Source organism: Mandrillus leucophaeus, unplaced genomic scaffold, assembly GCF_000951045.1.
Source record: "Mandrillus leucophaeus isolate KB7577 unplaced genomic scaffold, Mleu.le_1.0 Scaffold235, whole genome shotgun sequence".
In the NCBI taxonomy this organism is placed as follows: Eukaryota; Metazoa; Chordata; class Mammalia; order Primates; family Cercopithecidae; genus Mandrillus; species Mandrillus leucophaeus.
Window position 1 is genome coordinate 4212440 of NW_012102421.1, and position 19293 is coordinate 4231732.

The following is a 19293-nucleotide window of genomic DNA, read 5'->3' on the forward strand; positions in this document are numbered from 1 at the left end:
ACACTTGGGAACAATTTAAGGTGTCAGTGGGGAGTGCTCACCACTGCCCCAACCCCGGTCACGCCACCCTAAGCTGTGCCTGGATGGCTGTGTGTAAGGAACATGGCTGTGGTTTGGTCAAGGACAGGCCAAGGTAAACATCCACAGGGACTCAGCGAGTTTACAGCGCAGGCGTATAACTCCACTTGTTATCACAGCTATGCAGTCATTACATGGGAAGGCCATCCCTTGGCTCTAAGCCACTATTGTCTGTAAAAGGTATAATTGCCCATTGACACTGTGCAGATGTGCTGGCACCCAGAGAGAGAGAGAGAGCCAGAGCTGTCCATCTTGGAGACTGACAGTGGGGAGCCAGGACACAGCTCGGCTTGCTTGTGCCCAGAGGGAGAAAGAGTTAAGCTGCTGACCCTGAAGGCAAGGGAGAGTCAGCCACGCAGCTGTGTAGGGGAGCTGCCAGACTAAGCAGCTGAGACAAGGTGGACAGTGTAGAGAGCTAGTGTAAGAAAGCTGTTGACGAGAGCTGCTGCTGAGTAAAATCATCTTTCACCTGCCTATAGTCCCCTGAGTGTTCTTTCTGCTTATCCACCCACTCCCCTTAGACCTCAGCATGGGCTGGAACCTGACCCCAAGCATGACATTTGGTGCAGTCATGAACCTGACATTGTGGTAGCCTCCACCCAGTCTCTGGTTCTGCCCTTGCCCCTGCCATCTACTCTCCACTTAGCAGCCAGGGTGATCCTTTCAAAATGAAATCAAACTGCTTCCTTGCTTCATTTCAAAATGCTCCCACCACCCTCACTGCTCCACCCTGGTCTGAACCACAACCTCTGGGGCCTGGATAAAGCAATAACTCCCTAAATGGTTTTCCCTCTTCCATCTTCTTTCCCCTTAGCACAAAAGTAAAAGTGCTTCCTTTCAAATCACAAATCAGATCATGTCACTCTGCTCAGAACCTTCCAGTGGCTTCCCGTCTGACTCAGCACACTCATGACTCAGCACACAAAGAGTTCATCTCCTTCCAGTTACACTGAGCATTTTTGTTGGTTGCCGGCTGTACTCATAATGCTCTCTCCTTATATCCACACAGCTTACTTCCTCACTTCCTTTAAGCATAAATGAAATCCCTTATCTTGGTATTGACAAGCCGAGAGCAGACTCTCCCAAAGTGAGCAATGAGGTCATGACCACTCTAGTTTAAATTTTAACCAATCCATACAGTCTCATCCTGCTTCCCTGTTTTATTTTTTCCTCTTAGCATTTATCATCTTCTAATAAATTAAATAACTTAGATATAGGCAAGCATGGGGGATCACGCCTGTAATCCCAGCACTTTGGGGGGCTGAGGTGGGCAGATCACCTGAGGTCAGGAGTTTAAAACAAACTTGGCCAACGTGATGAAACCTCATCTCTACTAAAAGTACAAAAATTAGCCGGATGTGGTGGCATGGGCCTGTAGTCCCAGCTACTCAAGAGGCTGAAGCAGGAGAATTGCTTGAACCCGGGAGGCAGAGGCTGCAGTAAGCCGAGACGGTGCCATTGCACTCCAGCCTGGGCAACAGGGTGAGGCTCCGTCTCAAAAAAATAAATTAATTAATTTTTTAAAATAACTTAGATATAGCTGGGTGTGGTGGCACATGCCTGTAATCCCAGCTACTCGGGAGGCTGAGGCAGGAGAATCACTTGAACCTGGGAGGCAGAGGTTGCAGTGAGCCGAGATCGTGCCACTGCACTCCAGCCTGCGTGACAGAGTGAGATTCTGTCTCCAAATAAATAAATAAATAAACTTAGATAAGATTTTTCAAGTGCCTACCTCTTCTGCCCCAAACACACATACGCTAGAATATAAATTCCATGAGGAAAGGGATTTTTATTGGTTTTGTTCACAGCTGTTTTCCTAGCACCTAGAACAGTGTCTGGCACATGGTGGACATTCAAAAAACATTTGTTAAGTGAAAGGATGAATGGTTAAGCAAATCAGATGGAAGATGATGAACAATTAAGCAATCAGAAAAAATACTGTCCTTGTATAATGTGTCAACATGGAAACAGGACATAATGTAAACATCAGAATCCCTGTGCTGTGATTCTAGTTTTTGTGGCTCTGGTTACATTGTTTGTGTGTGTGTGTGTGTGTTTTTGCTTTCCCTTTCCTTAAACATTGGCTTTCCCAAGTTTGTCCTTGGTCCTCCTGTAATTTTTATCTACTCTTGTAGCTTCAAATACTATCGAGTTTATTTATAGTTTATTTAGCATGTTGTCCAAGCGACCGTCTTGGGCCCAGGGCCCTACCTGTAGCTTGTCATCCACACTTCTCAGGTTGCTTTTTACACAGCACCATAGTAGTTAGAATATGGTCTGGGGATAGTCGTGTCTTCATCAGTCTCCCCCTATAAAATGGAGGACTCATAGTATAAGTTGCCTAGAACATATTAGTGAGGACTCAATAAATGTTTGAGTAGGATGAGCCGGGTGGCTCATGCCTATAGTCCCTGCACTTTGGGAAGCCAAGGCGAGTGGATGGCTTAAGCCCAGGAGTTTGAGACCAGCCTGGGCAACATGGCGAAACTCCATCTCTATAAAAAATACAAAAAAATTACCTGGGCTGGTTGGTGGTGCACGCCTGGAGTCCCTGCTACTTGGTGGCTGAGGTGGCAGGATCGCTTGAGCCCTGGAAGTGGAGGCTGCAGTGAGCCGAGATCGCACCACTACACTCCAGGCTGGGCAACAGAGTGAGATCCTGTCTCCATAAATAAATAAATAATCAGTTGAGTGCATACTGTGTGCCAACTACCTTTAAGAACTTTATATATGATCCCAGCAGCCCTAAAATGTAAGCATATCTATCTCCATTACACAGATTAACTAATGAGGAAAAATTATGTTTACAATGAACAGTGACCAAAAAGTATGCAAACATTAAACTAGGTGTTAAAGTGGTGGGATTGTAGGTGCTTTCTTTTTTTCTTTCAAAAATTTCTTTAGTAGTTAGGCTGTTTGTGTGTATGCATGTGTATGTGTGTATGAGTGCGTTCGTGTGTGACCGAAACAATAACTGGCAAACATAGCAACAGGAAATTGTAGGGCAGGGTCTGGGAAAAGGGGAGGAACCCGAAGGTACTGACAAGCCCAGACCAGACTCCCCCGAAGTGAGCAGGCAGCAAAGGCTGAGGGTGCCAGCTGCCTGGGCACTCACGGACCCCACCCACGGAAACGATGCCTTATGAGGAAGCTAACCTGGGCCACTTACCGACGACCTGCGCAGGCGTGGCTTGAGGAAACGCCCATTGTGGGTGGAGCCACCCGAAAGGCTCCGATCGGGGGCGGGAACAGGATCGGCCCGCGGGCTGCCGCCAATAGGCTGCCGCGGAGACAGGGCGGGCTCTGCCAAGGGACGCTCCGCGGGGCGGTCCCTGCGCCTGAGCCTCTAAGAGAGGGAAGGAACACTCCTCCGAGCTCCGCGTCGCGACGCGTAGGTTTGCGGCGCCGTCGACCCCAGGGGCGGGGCCGGAAGCGCTACGTTTTGACCCCCCCGAGTCCCTCTGTTCCCGAAGGGGCGGCCGTCTTTCTCCCGACCCGCTCTGCCTCCTCTTCTTCTCCCCCATTACCCGGAGACCGAAGCCCCCAGCCAGGGCGGGGCGGCGCAGCTCGAGCTCCCGGACCCGGAAGAAGCGCCATCTCCCGCCTCCACCATGGAGCCCACCGCGCCGTCCCTCACCGAGGAGGACCTCACTGAAGTGAAGAAGGACGTGAGTAACGCAACTGTGCCCAGGGCGGGCGGGTGCGGGCTGCAGCCCAGCGGGCGAGGGAAGCGGAAGCCTGGAGTCCGAGGACAAGGAGGATCCTCTAGGTCCGAGGAGCGGAAAGTCCTAGCACAGGAAGACTGTGGCGAGCCCTGCATCCGAGGGACCTTGATGGCAGTGGTCTTCCAGTGACCTGTCAATCCAGGTTTTACGTCGCTAAACTCAGAGCTTGGGCTTTGTTACCCAGTGGAGTTTTGATTCTTGCCCACTCCTCACCCATCCCCTCATGCTTTTCCCCACACTGTGTTCTTGGAGCTGCTTCGTCATGGACCGGTGGCTCAGATTCATCCTTGAGTCAGGCTGCCTAGGCTGCTCTCTCAGCCTGGAGCGAAGGCTGTACCAGGTGAAGGATCCCAAGCAGTGGACCAAAAATGTGAAGCTCTTTTGCATAGGGGGCTTAAGGAAGCTCAACAGCTGAAAGCACAACCTGGAATTCCCCTAGTAAGCAGACGCCCACATATTTAAATTGGGGTTGGGGGAGTGAATACACGTAGCGGAGAATTAATGTACAGGTAAACGTCGAAAATACTCAGTAGCTAAATTATGCTCTTCTCGGATGGTGCAGAACTACATAAACCTTCATATTTATTTGTAATGAATGGCTTTGTTGAGATAGGACATTCTTTTTCCTTTGCGTTTACTTGTTTTGCCAGATGAGACCTGTATGAGTATCACTAAAATACTTTATATGAATTCAAATTAAAAACAGAAACTCAACATGAAACGTGTTCTTACTGAACACTGCAGTACTTTCACAAAGTCATTTTGGTGAACTGGACAGGATGGCAACTTTTTAAATGTTCATCCACTTCAAATCCCTTCCTCTTCCCTGTAAGCTTTATTACGCTGTGCTCACAATTGGTGTGACTCACCAGCAGAAGGCAACTGGATGTGACTGGGAGTTGTGCTTAGTTTCCTCATTCAACAGAGATTTATGGAGCACTTACTATATGGAAAGCACTGGCCTTGGGTCTGGAAGGATACAGAAAAATGAAGATCAGTTTCCTACTTTACATTCTAGTAGAGATAAGAATGGAACATAAATAACTACAGTAGAATAAATGTTGTCTTATTCATGGTGAGTGCCAGTAAAACCTTGACTTCCAAGAGCTAGTCCTCCTATGTTCCAGATGCTGTGTCACACAGTTTACAATGTTCCCACTTAACCTTCACAACAACCTCTAAAGAAGATAATTGCCATTCCCATTTTACAGCTAATAAAACAGGAACTGAGAAATTACAAGTGGAAGGAAATAAGATCTGTATACAAGTACAGATGTGAAGAGGGGCTTCCAGGTCTTTGTTTTTCTCTGTCAGTTCATTGATGTTATCTGTCTTCAGGATTTCATTTTACGCCTATATTAGAAATGCGTAACCTTGAGGAAACCATGGATGGGTTTCAAAAGGTCTATAAAAAAAACTATGTGCATGCTTTTTTCTTTGAGATTTTTTTCATGATATTTTCAAAATGTCTTCTGATCTTAGTTTTAAAATTATCCACATATTTGGACTTCTCTCTCTCTCCACTCTAGGTCCTTATTTCCAAATGTCTACTGGAAATCTACTTTTATATCCTACAGATTGCTCACCTTGTCAAAAAATTGAATTTTTTATTATCCTTTTCCCAAAGTTGCTTGCTATTGCTGCTGCATTGCCTTTCCTGATTAATGGTGTGCTACCACCCTTCGCCTTGGGACCTCCCACTTCTTTAGTGTCTCCCCCTTCTCCTATCTAGTTATTTGTCTGATTGTGTTGGTTGGATTTAGTTCAGTTTAATAAATATGGATTACATGCTACTGTGAAGCTGATACTGTGGTTGGTTCTAACAGTTCAAAAATTAAAAATGAAGACACAATCCTAACTTGAAAAGAGCTCAGTTTCTTGAGGGGAATCGTTTTAAATCACAAAATAAGTGCAGTGAGTTTTACATTCATCTGAAACATTAACCACTTGGTGCTCTGGTAAGTACGGAATATACAGTGTTGGCTAAAACATACCTCGTAGCTGTCTGTTTCAAACAGAGATGTTAGAGTTTAAAACAAATAAATATATTTGTTTTTATTATGGCAATTACTATGAAGGAATCAAACAGTGCTAAGACAATAGTAGGGGAAATCGACTTGAGATGGGATGGTCAGGAGAGGTTACATTTAAACTGATTCCTGAAAGATTTGACAGAACTGAGGGAAGAGCATTCTAGGCAGAATAGAATTTGTCAAGGACCTAAGACATACAAGACCTTGGTGACTTGGGGAAATCGGAGGAAGGCAGAGGGTAATCTGAAGTGAAGTTAGGAAGGTGGGCTAGAGCCATTTTCATGAAGAGCCTTTTAGTAAATAAAGTATTTGGCGTTTCCCCACCTCCCCCCAAGTAATGTAGAGACATGTTGAAGAATTATATTGTTTAAAGATCCCTCTGCCTGTTTCATGGACTGAGGAGAACAAGAATAAGAACAGGGAAGCCAGTGAGCAGGCTTTTGGAATCTATAGAGATGAAAGATGATGGTGATTTGGATCAGGGTGAAGGTAGTGGAGATGGATGGAGCAGGAGAATTCCAGATGCAGTTTCTGAACTAGAAGGGATAGGACCTGGTGATGGATTGAACGTGGGAGTTGAGGAAGAGGATATAATTAGATTAGTACATGGAAATGTCCTATCAGCAATTACATCTGCAAAGTTAAAGATCAGAAGAGAGATCTGAGCTAGAAATGTAAGTGTGGGATGGAATGATTTTACCTAGAAAGCTGAAAGCTATAAGAGAAAAATGGTTTAAAAACCTTTAAAGAAAAGAGTTTTAAAAAGTGACTTGTTAGCTTGAAAGTAGGATAACAAAAAAGAAAAAGAGAAAGTGATTGAAAACTTGTGTCCACAGAGATGGGAAGAAAACCAGGAGAGTGTGGTATTCATGTAACAATTTTATTGTTTCAGGGAGGGAGTAGTCAACTGTGTTTATGCAGCTGAAAAATAAAATGAAAATGGAAAAGATTTGTCAATAAGGGGGTCATTGGTGACTTCAAGAAGAATACTGGGGCAGGATGGAAGTATCTGGAAATGAATTTTGAGATAGGTGAAAGAGGTAGAGTCCTGGTGTATAGAAAGGTGAAATGTATACACAAGGTGCTACAAGGACAGAGGAGGGGGTGCCTAACTCATTCTGGGGAGTTAGGTAAACCTTTCCAAAGAAGATGACCACTGACCTATATCTTAAAGGATGAATAGGGGCTTTAGGGTCTGATAAAAGAAAAGAAGACAAAAAATACATAAGGAAATGTAGAGAGACAGTTTTAGGTAGAGCATAAATTTTCAGGACAAAGGTAGTGATAGATTAAGTTGGAGAAGTAGGCAGGAGCCATATTATCAATGAACCTTGTCTTCCCTAATTAGTTATTATTACTTACTGTGTACAGAGACTATGCGTGACCTTCATATATAGTATTTGCATTTAGTCCTCCTTGATGTCCTGTGAGTTAAGTTTTTAATCCTTACTTTATCAATAACATACCTGAAGCTTGGAGTGGTGAAGTAACTTGGGCCAGCTCTCACAAGGGTGAGTACTAGATTCAAAATTTGAACTGAGGTTGGTCCAACTTTAGAGCCATGCTCTTAACTTCTCTACTATTCTGCCACGTAAAGGAACTTTATCCTTTAAGACAGGGCAGAACATTGTTTTTAAAATTGTTTTTAAATTAAGAAAATTTCAATATTAGAATTTGCTGGGCACAGTGGCCCACCCCTGTAATCCCAACAACTCAGGAGGATAAGGTGGGAGGATCATTTAAGGCCAGGAGTTCAAGACCAGCCTAGGTAATGTAGCAAAGATCCCTCCTCTACAAAAAAATAAAAATAAAAATTAGCTGGGCATGGTAGCTCACACCTGTAGTCCTAGCTACTCAAGAGGCTGAGATGGGGATCACTTGAGTCTAGGGATTCCAGGCTGCAGTGAGCTATGATCAAGCCACTGCTTTCCAGCCTAGGCAACAGAGTGAGATCCTTAAAACAAATTTAGTAAAATTCATATAATACTCCAGATTTCCATTTTCTCTTGAAGGAGAAATGTTGAGGAGGGGGAAGGAGGTAGTAAGTGCAGCTAGGTTTCTATTGTTAATAATCCATGCCAGATATGATAAGGACCAGGTCCTGGACATAGTTATTTGCTTACTCTGTGCTCTTCTAGTATTTGACCTACAATCTTTTTTTTCTGGGCCCTATCACATTGTTTTATAATTATTGCCTGTGATATTTATTGTTTTCCCACCTAGACCATGAGCCCTTTGCATGTAGGATTCAAATCTTGTTCATCTTTGTATACTCAGTGCTCAGCACTCGGCATATTAGGAATTAAGATATGTAAAATGTTTGTCCTGTGAACAAACAAGTAAATGTGGAACTTCAGTAGACCAAGAACCACAGGAACCCTTCACCTAGCCTACTTTCCTGACATCATATACTAGGGTACTTGGCCTTCCATTACCTTTGTCATCGTTACTAACATATGTTGATCACTTACTATGTACCAAGCACTTTTCTAAGCACTTTGCCTATCTTTATTCCTCATATAACAGTCAGCTGAGGAAACAAGCACAGAGGAGTTAATTACCTGCCCAAGATCGTATGTCTAGTCAATAGAGGAACTAAAATACAGTCACCGATATCAAATTATTAATGCCATTTATTGAGATCAACATGGGTTTTCTGCTAATTAAGCTCTCAGGCACTTCTGAAGTCTAGGTTTGCTTTTTTGTGGTGTGCTTTTTCTTTATTTCTTTCATTTTTCCAACACTCACTATTCCCCACACATCTTTCCATCTCCCTTCCACCAAGACCAATTCATTGAGTTAGAGTGTAGTCTTTCCAGCGGACCCCAAAGACAGATACATATGGGCTCTTTCAGTTTAGGGTTTTGTTTTTTGTTTTTAATAGTTTTACTCTAAGGAAATGGAGTAATTAATAACAAACATGAGAAAGTTACAGACTGTGAGACCTCTCACTAAGTTATTGGTCCTGACTAATTCTGGACTCGTTGCTAACTGATAGCTAAAATGTACAGTAGTCTTTGCCCTCATCTTTATTCCCGAAGATGGCCCTCAACAGACCTCCCTGTTTCCAAGGACCCAGGCCCTCTAGATTCAGCCGGTCCCTCCTCACAACAGCCTGGTCTTGGTTTTTAGGTTTGAAGGTGAGATCAAAGCAGTGAGGAATATCTAGGACCTACTTGTGTCTACTTGGACCTTCGTCTTAATTAGCATGCATTTTAGAAGGCCTGAGCCGCCTGACTTTAGAACATTGTCTCACACCAGTTAAGATTGCCAACTAATAGTCACCTATGTGATATTCTTAGATGTTATAAAATAACATTGAACCATATTTTATGTCTTTTAGGCCTTAGAAAATTTACGTGTATACTTGTGTGAGAAAATCATAGCTGAGAGACATTTTGATCATCTACGTGCAAAAAAAATACTCAGTAGAGAAGACACTGAAGAAATTTCTTGTCGAACATCAAGTAGAAAAAGGGCTGGAAAATTGTTAGACTACTTACAGGAAAACCCAAAAGGTCTAGACACCCTTGTTGAATCAATTCGGCGAGAAAAAACACAGAACTTCCTGATACAGAAGATTACAGATGAAGTGCTGAAACTTAGAAATATAAAACTAGAACATCTGAAAGGTAAGATATCTTACTTATCTAAGAGTTAATTTAAATGTAATAATGCTTTTTAAAAATGCAGAGTAGGCCAGGTGCCCACATTTTAGGAGGCCAAGGCGGGAGGATTGCTTGAGGTCAGGAGTTTGAGACCAGCCTGGGCAACATAGCGAGACCTTGTCTCTACAAAAAATTAAAAAAATTTGCCAGGCATGGTGCTGCATACCTATGTTTCCAGCTACTCAGGAGGCTGAGGTGGGAGGATCACCTGAGTCTGGGACATTGAGGCTATAGTGAGCCATGATTGTGCTACTGCACTCCAGTCTGGGCAACAGAGCAAGACCCTGTCTCAAAAAAGCAAAACAAAAAAAACCAGAAATGATCATTTTGCTTTCAAAAAGTTTAAACTTCAAAATTATATTCAATTTGCATTTATTTTACCTTATATGACCTTATTACATTGAAAAAGTGGAATATCTGTCAATATACTGCATTTGTATTCATTTAATACCATTTATGGAAAACATAACTATTATGAAATCCCTGTATACATAAGGATTTGTTTCTAAAGTCAGCAGAATATAAAAGAAAATACTGTACATCGCACATAAAGAACAGTATTTAGGCAAAGTATTTTAAAAGTCCAACTCTGCTAGTTTTTCTTGTGATCACCAGTTGATCACAAGATGAAGTAATTGGCACTTGTTTATAGGAATCACGTTGCATAAAATATTCGTGACTTGAAACTAGTCAGGCAAGATGTGAAAGCATGGAAACATTAAGAGAATAGCAAATTCACCTGTCCCATTTGACTCTCACTCCAGAATATACACTCATTGATTGGAATATTGTGTGGAATTGCCTACACAATTTAAATCCCCAACCCCCTCCTTTCTCTGTTCCTCGCCGTCTCTCTCACTCTCCAGAACACATAAATGTGCATGTGACGTTCTACAGCTGTTCTAGGCATTAGGGATACAGAAAAGAATAATTTAGGGTTCTGCCCTTAAGGAACTCATAGTCTGTAAGTGTCCCCTTGCTGGGACACATTACAAGTTTTCCCTTTTGAGCCATATCTGAGAAAGTAGTTTCTATAGCATGGAATAGACATGCTAACTGTAAGGTTGAAAAACTAGTGGAAGAAGTGACATGTAAGTGTCCTTTATAGACTATGCAGGTTTTACCTAAAAATTGTCAACTCAGGGTTTCTGTGCCTGTAGGTTGAATATTTGCTAAGCCTAACAGAAGGGTAAATTGTATTTGTGTTTATTCTTTCAATCCTGTGGATAATGGTTAACTATACCCCTTGGATGTGATAAAATTCTTTGATGGTATCTAAGTTGTTTTCTGCTGTAGCAATACCTGAGACTGGATAACTCATAAAGAAAAGAAATGTATTCATTTCTTACAGTTCTGGAGGCTGGTTAAGTCCAAGTCCATGGCGCCAGCATCTGGCAAGGGTCATCCATGGTGGAAGGGCAGAAGATGGAAGAGTGAGGGAGGGCAAGAGTGTGAAAGGGAAGAAAAAGGAGTCGAACTCCCAAAATAAGTAACCCATTCCCATGATAATGGCATTAGTCCAGGGCAGAGCCCTCATGACCCTGTTGCCTCCCAGAGGCCTCAGCTCCTAACACTGTTGCAGTGGCAACCAAGTTTCCAACATGTGAAATTTTGGCAGATACATTCATACCATTGCTGTTGGGAACAACCACTGTCATTTGAGTAAACTATGAGGTTGAGAAACAGGACATTATCTATTGAATTGTAGTTCTCAATTTCCCACAAAGTAGTCCTGGAATGTTGGGCATGACTTAACTGTCCTGTGCCTTTTTTTTTTTCTATTTTTTTTTTTTTTAAAGACCGTCTTGCTCTTGTTGCCCAGGCTGGAGTGCAATGGCACGATCTAGGCTCCCTGCAACCTCCACCTCCCAGGTTCAAGCGATTCTCCTGTTTCAGCCTCCAGAGTAGCTGGGATTACAGGCACCTGCCACCACACCTGGCTAATTTTTGTATTTTTAGTAGAGACGGGGTTTCGCCGTGTTGGCCAGGCTGATCTCGAACTCCTGACCTCATGTTCCGCCCACCTCGGCCTCCCAAAGTGCTGGGATTACAGCTGTGAGCCACCATGCTCCGCCCTTTTTTCTCATTTTTAATAGTAAGAGACTATCCTAGGTGACCTCTGAAATTCCTTTTAGTTCTAATATCCTATTATTCAAGAACTAGCCATTGCCATTTATCAACAGATAGAATTTTAGCATCTGCCCTGTTTACATTTTGTTTTTATTGGCTAATATTTTTTGTACCAGAATACTAAAGAATATTTATTGTGAAAGCTATTTCTTATTTTATAAAAAATTTTAGATGGTTAAGTTTATATGTACACTGTACCTTAAATAAGAATTATAACATGTCGTTTAACTTCCATGAGACTATTTTCTTATCTAGAAAATGCAAATAATAGTATACTTCATGGTTGTTGAGAAAAGCAAATTAGATTTGAAATAGATTATGACAGAAATTATAAATTGCTATTTAAATTTTGATTGTGGGGTAACTAGTTTGTAATCTTTAACAAGTCACAAGATGGACAGTGACTCCATTTTTTTTAGTTACTTTTTCATTTACATATGAATAATTTTATTGTAGGACTAAAATGTAGCAGCTGTGAACCTTTTCCAGATGGAGCCACGAACAACCTCTCCAGATCAAATTCAAGTGAGAGTAATTTCTCTGAAAAACTGAGGGCATCCACTGTCATGTACCATCCAGAAGGAGAATCCAGCACAACGCCCTTTTTTTCCACTAATTCTTCTCTGAATTTGCCTGTTCTAGAAGTAGGCAGAACTGAAAATACCATCTTCTCTTCAACTACACTTCCCAGACCTGGGGACCCAGGGGCTCCTCCTTTGCCGCCAGACCTGCAGTTAGAAGAAGAAGGAACTTGTGGAAACTCTAGTGAGATGTTTCTTCCCTTAAGATCACGTACTGTTTCACGACAATGACACTTTATTGCCTTTTTAATTTTTAATGATGACAAAAAATGTTTTAAAAAATATGAATCTTTTTATAAAATGGCTGTAATGATTTGTTTACATTTGATACATGTCTTTTAAAATGTGATGTAAGCATACTTTGTAAATAGGATTTTTAGAATTAAAAAAGCATGCTTTTAAGGTAGCTAATTGTAAATCATGTTGATCATGTACTTTTTAGTAATTTTTTTTTCCTTTTTAAGGTCTTTCACTATTTTTTAAAATATTTTCTATTTTAAGACTGATTTTAATAGGGAATATATCTCTATTTGAGAATAGACTCTTACTGGGAAGAATGTTTTTTCCTCAGTGCATTTGTGCTTGAAATTTTCAGTCTAATAGTCTTTGCCAGTCATTCAGCAGCAAATTTTCAGCATTAAGCTGTTCCTGTTCAGTAATAAAACCAATCACTGATGGGAAAACTGCCAATATAGAAAAATGAAAATAAAAAATCTCTTTTCTACTCCATTGTCTCATAGGCACTTAAACAGCCTTTTTTTGAGACCGGAGGAACACTTGATGGAGTATAAGCCACCTCAGATCTCAGTTTGCCAACATTCATTTCTAATTAACATTACTAATCCTACTTTGTTAGGATTTTCACATTCTTGATTTAATCATTTTCATTCTTAAAGACAAATGTCTTGGCCTAAACCTCAGTTATTAGATGTAATTTGATGAGGTATTTTTTTCTCTCTTTTTTTTTTTTTTTTTTTTTTGAGACAGAGTCTTGCCCTATCGCCCAGGCTGGAGTGCAGTGGCTCAACCTGGGCTCACTTCAACTTCTGCCTCCCATGCTCACGTGATCCTCCCTCCTCAGCCTCTCAAGTAATATAGCTGGGACTACAAGTGCGTGCCACCATGCCTCACTAATTTTTGTGTTTTTTTATAGAGACGGGGTTTTGCCATGTTGTCCAGGCTGGTCTTGAACTCCTGGGCTCAAGAAATCTACCCAGCTTGGCCTCCCAAAGTCCTGGGATTACAGACTTGAGCCACCTCGCTTAGCCTGATGAGATTTTTTAAAAAATATTTTCTCTGTACTTTTCATTCTCTTTTAATGAGGACCAATGTACAGTTGAAATAACTAGAATAAATTATTTTTGGTGTGTGTGACAATTCTGTTTTTAATGCTATAAGTGGGCCATTAGCCAGATTTCTCTTTTTGTTATATAACAAAATTTGACTAATTTTACACATTTATAAATCTTATGTTCTCACTGTTTTTATTTAAATTACAATTTATCTGTTTCGTGACATCTGTCTCCTATATATTTCCATTATTAATTGCAAAAATGTAGAAATTGAAATTTTCCTATTAACAATAAAATTTTTTTAAAGTAGTGCTATTTTGGAGTTACAAATTTTCAATAGGAAGTATCTAAAAGTTTTTTAAATATGTGCCAATATTTATAGAAAACATTACTTAAGATTGTGAGATCCAGTTCTATTTCTGGATGGACTGATGAATTTATCCATCATGAAGAAGATTGGCATATTAGCTTTAAAATTTTTTAAAGATTGGTTTTTTTTAGTGTAAGCATTTTCTAAGGATTATAGAGAAATGTTTCACCTCCAATGCATAGCAAAAATAGTGGTGTTAGAAAGAAAATAGGTTACATTTAAGGAAGGTGATTTAAAAAGCAGAAGCAGACTTTAAAATTCAATTCCTGGACACCTTTTTAAAAATTGAATCAAAGATTATAATTTAGATATACAGTAACACCTATATATAGATTAGTTTTAACACTGAGTTTTCTTTCAGACTGTTTTCTAACTACATAGACAATAAGATTAAGGTTGGCATAAAGCTAGGTTTGTGGGTTTTTGACTTCTACAAAATCTTTTTTTTTTCCTTTTAGCCCTGAAAACTAGCCATTGCCAAAAGTGTGTAATTTAGGATAACTGACGGGATGCAATTTGTTAACTAAGTTCATTAATGCAGCAGTGAAAAATTACTTTTCAGGGATACCATATTTATCATAATACAAAAATGTTAATTTTTATGTATATGTATATATTATTAATACTTTATTTTTGGAGCAGTTGTAGATTTATAAAAAAGCAGAAAATACAGAGTGTTTCCAAATACCCCTTTCTCCGTCAGTTTCCCATATTATCTTGCACTGATGTGGCACATTTGTTATAATTGATAAGTCAGTCTTTTTGTTTGTTTGTTTGTTTGTTTTGGAGACAGAGTCTCACTCTGTCACCCAGGCTGGAGTGCAGTGGCATGATCTCGGCTCACTGCAAGCTCTATCTTCCAGGTTCATGCCATTCTCCTGCCTCAGCCTCCCAAGTAGCTAGGACTACAGGTGCCCGCCACCACACCCGGCTAATTTTTTGTATTTTTAGTGGAGACAGGGTTTCACTGTGTTAGCCAGGATGGTCTCGATCTCCTGATGTCATGATCCACCCACCTCGGCCTCCCAAAGTGCTGGGATTACAGGCATGAGCCACCAATCTTTTTTTTTTTTTTTTTTTTTTGAGATGGAGTCTGGCTGTCACCCAGGCTGGAGTGCAGTGGTGCAATGTCGGCTCACTGCAACCTCCACTTCCCAGGTTCAAGGGATTCTCCTGCCTTAGCCTCCAAAGTAGCTGGGATTATAGGCGTGTGCTCCCACGCCTGGCTAATTTTTGTATTTTTAGTGGAGACAGGGTTTCACCATGTTGGCCAGGCTGGTCTTGAACTCCTGACCTCAGGTGATCCACCCGCCTCAGCCTCCCAAACTGCTAGGATTACAGGTGTGTGCCACCACGCCCAGCCTGATGAGTGAATCTTGATACTATTGTTAACCCAAAGTCCATTGTTCATATTAGGGTTCACTCTTTGTGTTATACAGTCCTGTGGGTTTTGACAAATGTGTAATATCATGTATCTGCCATTATGCAGAATAATTTCACTGCCTTCAAAAGCTCATGTGCTCTGCATAGTCATACCTTCCTCCCTCTCGTCTCACTCCCAACCCTGGCAACCACTGATCTTTTTATTGTCTCTGTAGTTTCATCTTTCCCAGAACTTATACAGTTGGAATCATAGTATGTAGCTTTTTTCAGACTAGCTTCTTTGTCTTATCAATGTGCATCAAAATTCTTCCAGGTCTTTTCATGATGAGTTCACTTTGTTTGTTTACTTTTAAAAACTTGCCAAGTTCACTGGTGAGAGGGGGAGAAAGAGTAGAGCAAGGACTGTGACTGCCTGTGACTGAACAATCAATTGAGATAATTCACTACTTTCAGGGGAGGGAGAGTTCACTTTTGAAGAGGTGATTTGTCTTTAGTCAGCATATCACTCATTGTGTGCAATGTCAAACACTGGTAAAATACAGGCAGGCCAGGATAATGGCAGTTTTTTGTTTATTTGTTTTCATAGATAGTTTTTTATTTTAAATCCAATTTATCACATTTTTTTCTCACGGCTAGTGATTTTTGTTTCTTGTTTAAGAAATTTTTGCCATCTCAACATCCTGATAATATTCTATGCTTTCTTTTGGAAGTTGTTTTAGTTCCTCATTTAGCGCTATAATCCATTTCAAAGTAATTTTTGTGTATGGTATGAGGTAGAAGTCAAGTCTTAACAGCTACCATCTTTTTACCTAAGCAATGTAAAAAGGAGGTGGAAGTTTCACACTCTAGTATTATATTGTATCACTGGATAAATATATCCACTGTTGACTTTGGAGAAAAAGCAAACCAAGAAGCAAACTCATCTACAGTTTTTAAATGTAATCTTATGAGGGCTTTCTGAAAGGAGAACTGAATTTAAGGACAGATAATATGCAAAAAACTTGAGTGCTGCGGCTAAAATCTTCATACTGAATTTACCATACTATTTAATTACCAGAAATAGTTATTGCAATGGCTCCCAAATTTTGTTGTCCATTTTAGAATCAACTGAGGAGCACTTAAAGATCCCAATCTCCAGCCATACCCAATAAATCACAATGTTTGGTTGTGGAAGCCAGGCATCAGATTTCCGGGTGATTTTCAGCGGGCAACAAAGTTTGGAATCCACAGCCTTACTAGATGCCAAATAATGAGTTTAGTGTTTCCACATGTGTGATCTTGTTTCTTGTTTTTTAATCCTAATAACAACCTGCAAGGAAGGTTTTATTGTCATTTTTTTTTTTTTTTTTTAACAGATGAGATACTCAAGATAAAGTCAATGATTTAAAATCACACAGCTCTTTAGGATTAAAATCCAGGGCTGTTTGACTCTTAAGCCTGTGTTCTTACACAACACATGTGGGAGAGTCCAAAAATAAAGAAAATGAAGATAATTCTAGTTACCATGGAGACAAAATAAGGCATGAGTTAAAAAGTAACTTGGAAGATACTTGATAATAATATTGTAGAAGGCTTCTCAGAGCAGGTGAGGCTTTGAGCAGAGACCTAACTCATAAAAAGGAGCCAGCCATGGGAAGTTCTAAAGGGAAGAGTTCCAGGCAGAAGTAACATTGAGGTCAGAAGCCCTGAGGTAGGAATGAATTAGTGAGCGAACCTGGAAACATTAACATCTTATTAGCAATGAGCTCACCTAGCACCCAGACCTTGGCTTCTAAATACCATTCTCCATTAAAAGGAATCAAAGTTCCTTGGAAATGGCTAATTTCAATGCAAAGTATAAGATGAGCCTGAAACATCTTGTTTCAGGAAGCAGACCAAGTGATCAAAGAATCTTGGGGAGGACATGTCCAAAGAATGCAGAAGCCTGCTTGAAGGGGCTCCCACTGGCCAAATCAGAGACAATTTCAACATCAAAATAAATAATAATGGATTATAACTCATTTGATAAGAAACCATTAGTCAATGCTAATATAAATAAATGAACAGACTGGACATGGTGGCTCACGCATGTAATCCCAACGCTTTGGGAGGCTGATGTGGGCAGATCACTTGAGCCCAGGAGTTCGAGACCCGCTTGGCCAACATGGGGAAACCCTGTCTCTACTAAAAATACAAAAATTAGCCAGGCGTGGTGGCAGGTGCCTTAATCTCAGCTACTCAAGAGGCTGAGGCACAAGAATCATTTGAACCTGGGAGGTGGAGGTTGCAGTGAGCTGAGATTGTGATACTGCACTCCAGCTGAGTGATGGAGTGACACTCTGTCTCAAGCAAAATGAATAAATAGACAAATAATTTGGAGGAGAATGTGATGTTGACAAAGTCTCTAAATACCTCACTACAAAAATACTTACAAAGGAGGAAAAAAGTAACTACAGTGGAGAAGCCTGGCAGATACAACCTTAAACAAATCAAAGGTAAAGTCATCAGTGCCAGGACAAACTGAAATCATGTGCCTTCTGGTACAAGGCAGTGAGAAGACCATAATACCACTTTCATAATATTCTTGCCAAAGATTCATAACCTGACTCAAATCATTAGGAAACATGAGACAAGAGGAATTGTTGGCAGCTATCTTTGTAGATAATCTGCTACAAAAATGCTAAGTTTAAGGAGCTTATGAGACATTGAAGCAGGAAACTGCATATAGGAGTTTGGTGTTCAGGAAGACTTTTGGACCAGTTATGTAAATGTGGGAGTTATTAGCATAAATAGTATTTAAAACCTTGGAACTTAGTGAGTTTGCCTTGAAATGGAGGGTAGACAAAAAAGAGGAAGGCTCAGAAGTGAGCCTGAGATGCTTCTGCATCTAGAGGTGATACAGAGAAGACAACAGAGAAAACTGAAAAGGGCCCTGTGAAATAGGAAGAGAACTAAAGTGTATGATCTAGTGAAAGGCAAGAGAAAAGCATTTCAAGAAGGCAACTATCTTGTTGAAAGGTCAAGTAAGAAGTGGTCTTTGGACCAAGTCTCACAGAGACCACCGATGGTTTGATAACAAGGACTCATGTTGCTCAAACTGAGTACCTCAGTCTCCGAGGCATTCAACAGTGAGTCCGTTTTAAAAGTCACTCAGAGTGTCAGTTTTACTCAGTAATAAGTAATTCTAAATATTTTTGTCTATTAAAAGAAAGCTTTATTAAACACAACCATGCAAAATTTCCATACATTTTCAAGATCTTGTATTAAAAAAAAATACATATGCCCATGGGACTTTGAGCCACAAGTATCAGCTCAGCTTCTGGAGGAACTGGAGACCCAGGTCACTCTTGGGCAATTAACTGTGTCTATATGGCCAAGCCCCAATAAAAACTCTGGACAACAAAGCTCCGGTGAGTTTCTCTGGATGGCAGTATTCCATGCATACCATCACGTGTCTCTGCTAGGAGAAGTGCATACTGTTCACAATTCCACTAGGAGAGGACAACTGGAAGCTTTGAATGTGGAACTCTGCACTATATGCCTCTTCCCTTGGCTGTTTGGTTCCCCCCCCCCACCGTGTTCTTTTGCTGTAATAAACTGTAACCATGAGTATAATGGCTTGCAGTGAGTTCTGTGAGTCCTTCTAGTAAATTATCAAACCTGAGGGTAGCCTGAAGTTTGCAAAACCTGAAATTGGTGTCAGGAGTGAGGATGGTTTTGGGGACTCCCAAACTTTGCACTTTGAGACCATCATTTTCCTCTGCCAACATAGGAACCTGGATGAGAAAACTTGAGAAACACTTATCTAGACCCACACCATCATAAATTATTATAATCAAAAAATATTTATTAACCACCTGCTCTGTGACAAGCACTGCGCTGGGTACTAGGAATCTAAAAATGAGCAAAGCACGGTCCAGCTTCTCCCCTCAAGGAGCTCATAGACATTGTACCACAGAAAAGAGGGAGTGAACAAGATAGTTATATAACTCTGCCCTGGAGCCTACTTCCAGGGAGGAATGGCAAGTTATGTGTGCGTGTGAGTATGTAAACG

At 40.8% G+C, this 19293-nt stretch overlaps 2 protein-coding genes across 3 annotated transcripts; one reads left to right on the forward strand and one right to left on the reverse strand.

Annotated features, from left to right (window-relative positions):
- Positions 1-1847: 1847 nt before the first annotated feature.
- LOC105541192 lies at positions 1848-3678 on the reverse strand. The gene is made up of 2 exons (XM_011982112.1): positions 3248-3678; positions 1848-2387 (listed from the first exon to the last, which is right to left on the reverse strand). Exons 1-2 carry the CDS (start codon positions 3600-3602, stop codon positions 2377-2379), a joined length of 366 nt encoding a protein of 121 aa, XP_011837502.1. The 5' UTR covers positions 3603-3678; the 3' UTR covers positions 1848-2376.
- On the forward strand, positions 2959-14283 carry BCL10 (B-cell CLL/lymphoma 10). Of its 2 annotated transcripts, none has more exons than XM_011982109.1 (3): positions 2959-3746; positions 9180-9468; positions 12091-14283. In XM_011982109.1, the coding sequence occupies exons 1-3, from the start codon at positions 3690-3692 to the stop codon at positions 12444-12446; spliced, it is 702 nt and encodes a 233-aa protein (XP_011837499.1). In that variant the 5' UTR covers positions 2959-3689; the 3' UTR covers positions 12447-14283. The 2 variants fall into 2 exon arrangements, with proteins under 2 accessions (XP_011837499.1, XP_011837500.1); XM_011982110.1 differs by having other exon boundaries at positions 12124-14278.
- Positions 14284-19293: the final 5010 nt, after the last annotated feature.

What these genes read in the sequence shown, in the direction of transcription:
- LOC105541192 (XM_011982112.1), bottom strand. Translation starts at nt 3,602, where the DNA reads ATGGGGGAGAAGAAGAGGAGGCAGAGCGGGTCGGGAGAAAGACGGCCG.
- BCL10 (XM_011982109.1), top strand. Translation starts at nt 3,690, where the DNA reads ATGGAGCCCACCGCGCCGTCCCTCACCGAGGAGGACCTCACTGAAGTG. An exon ending in TCACTGAAGTGAAGAAGGAC is followed by an intron (nt 3,747 to 9,179) that starts GTGAGTAACGCA and finishes TATGTCTTTTAG; the next exon opens with GCCTTAGAAAATTTACGTGT. An exon ending in AAAACTAGAACATCTGAAAG is followed by an intron (nt 9,469 to 12,090) that starts GTAAGATATCTT and finishes ATTTTATTGTAG; the next exon opens with GACTAAAATGTAGCAGCTGT.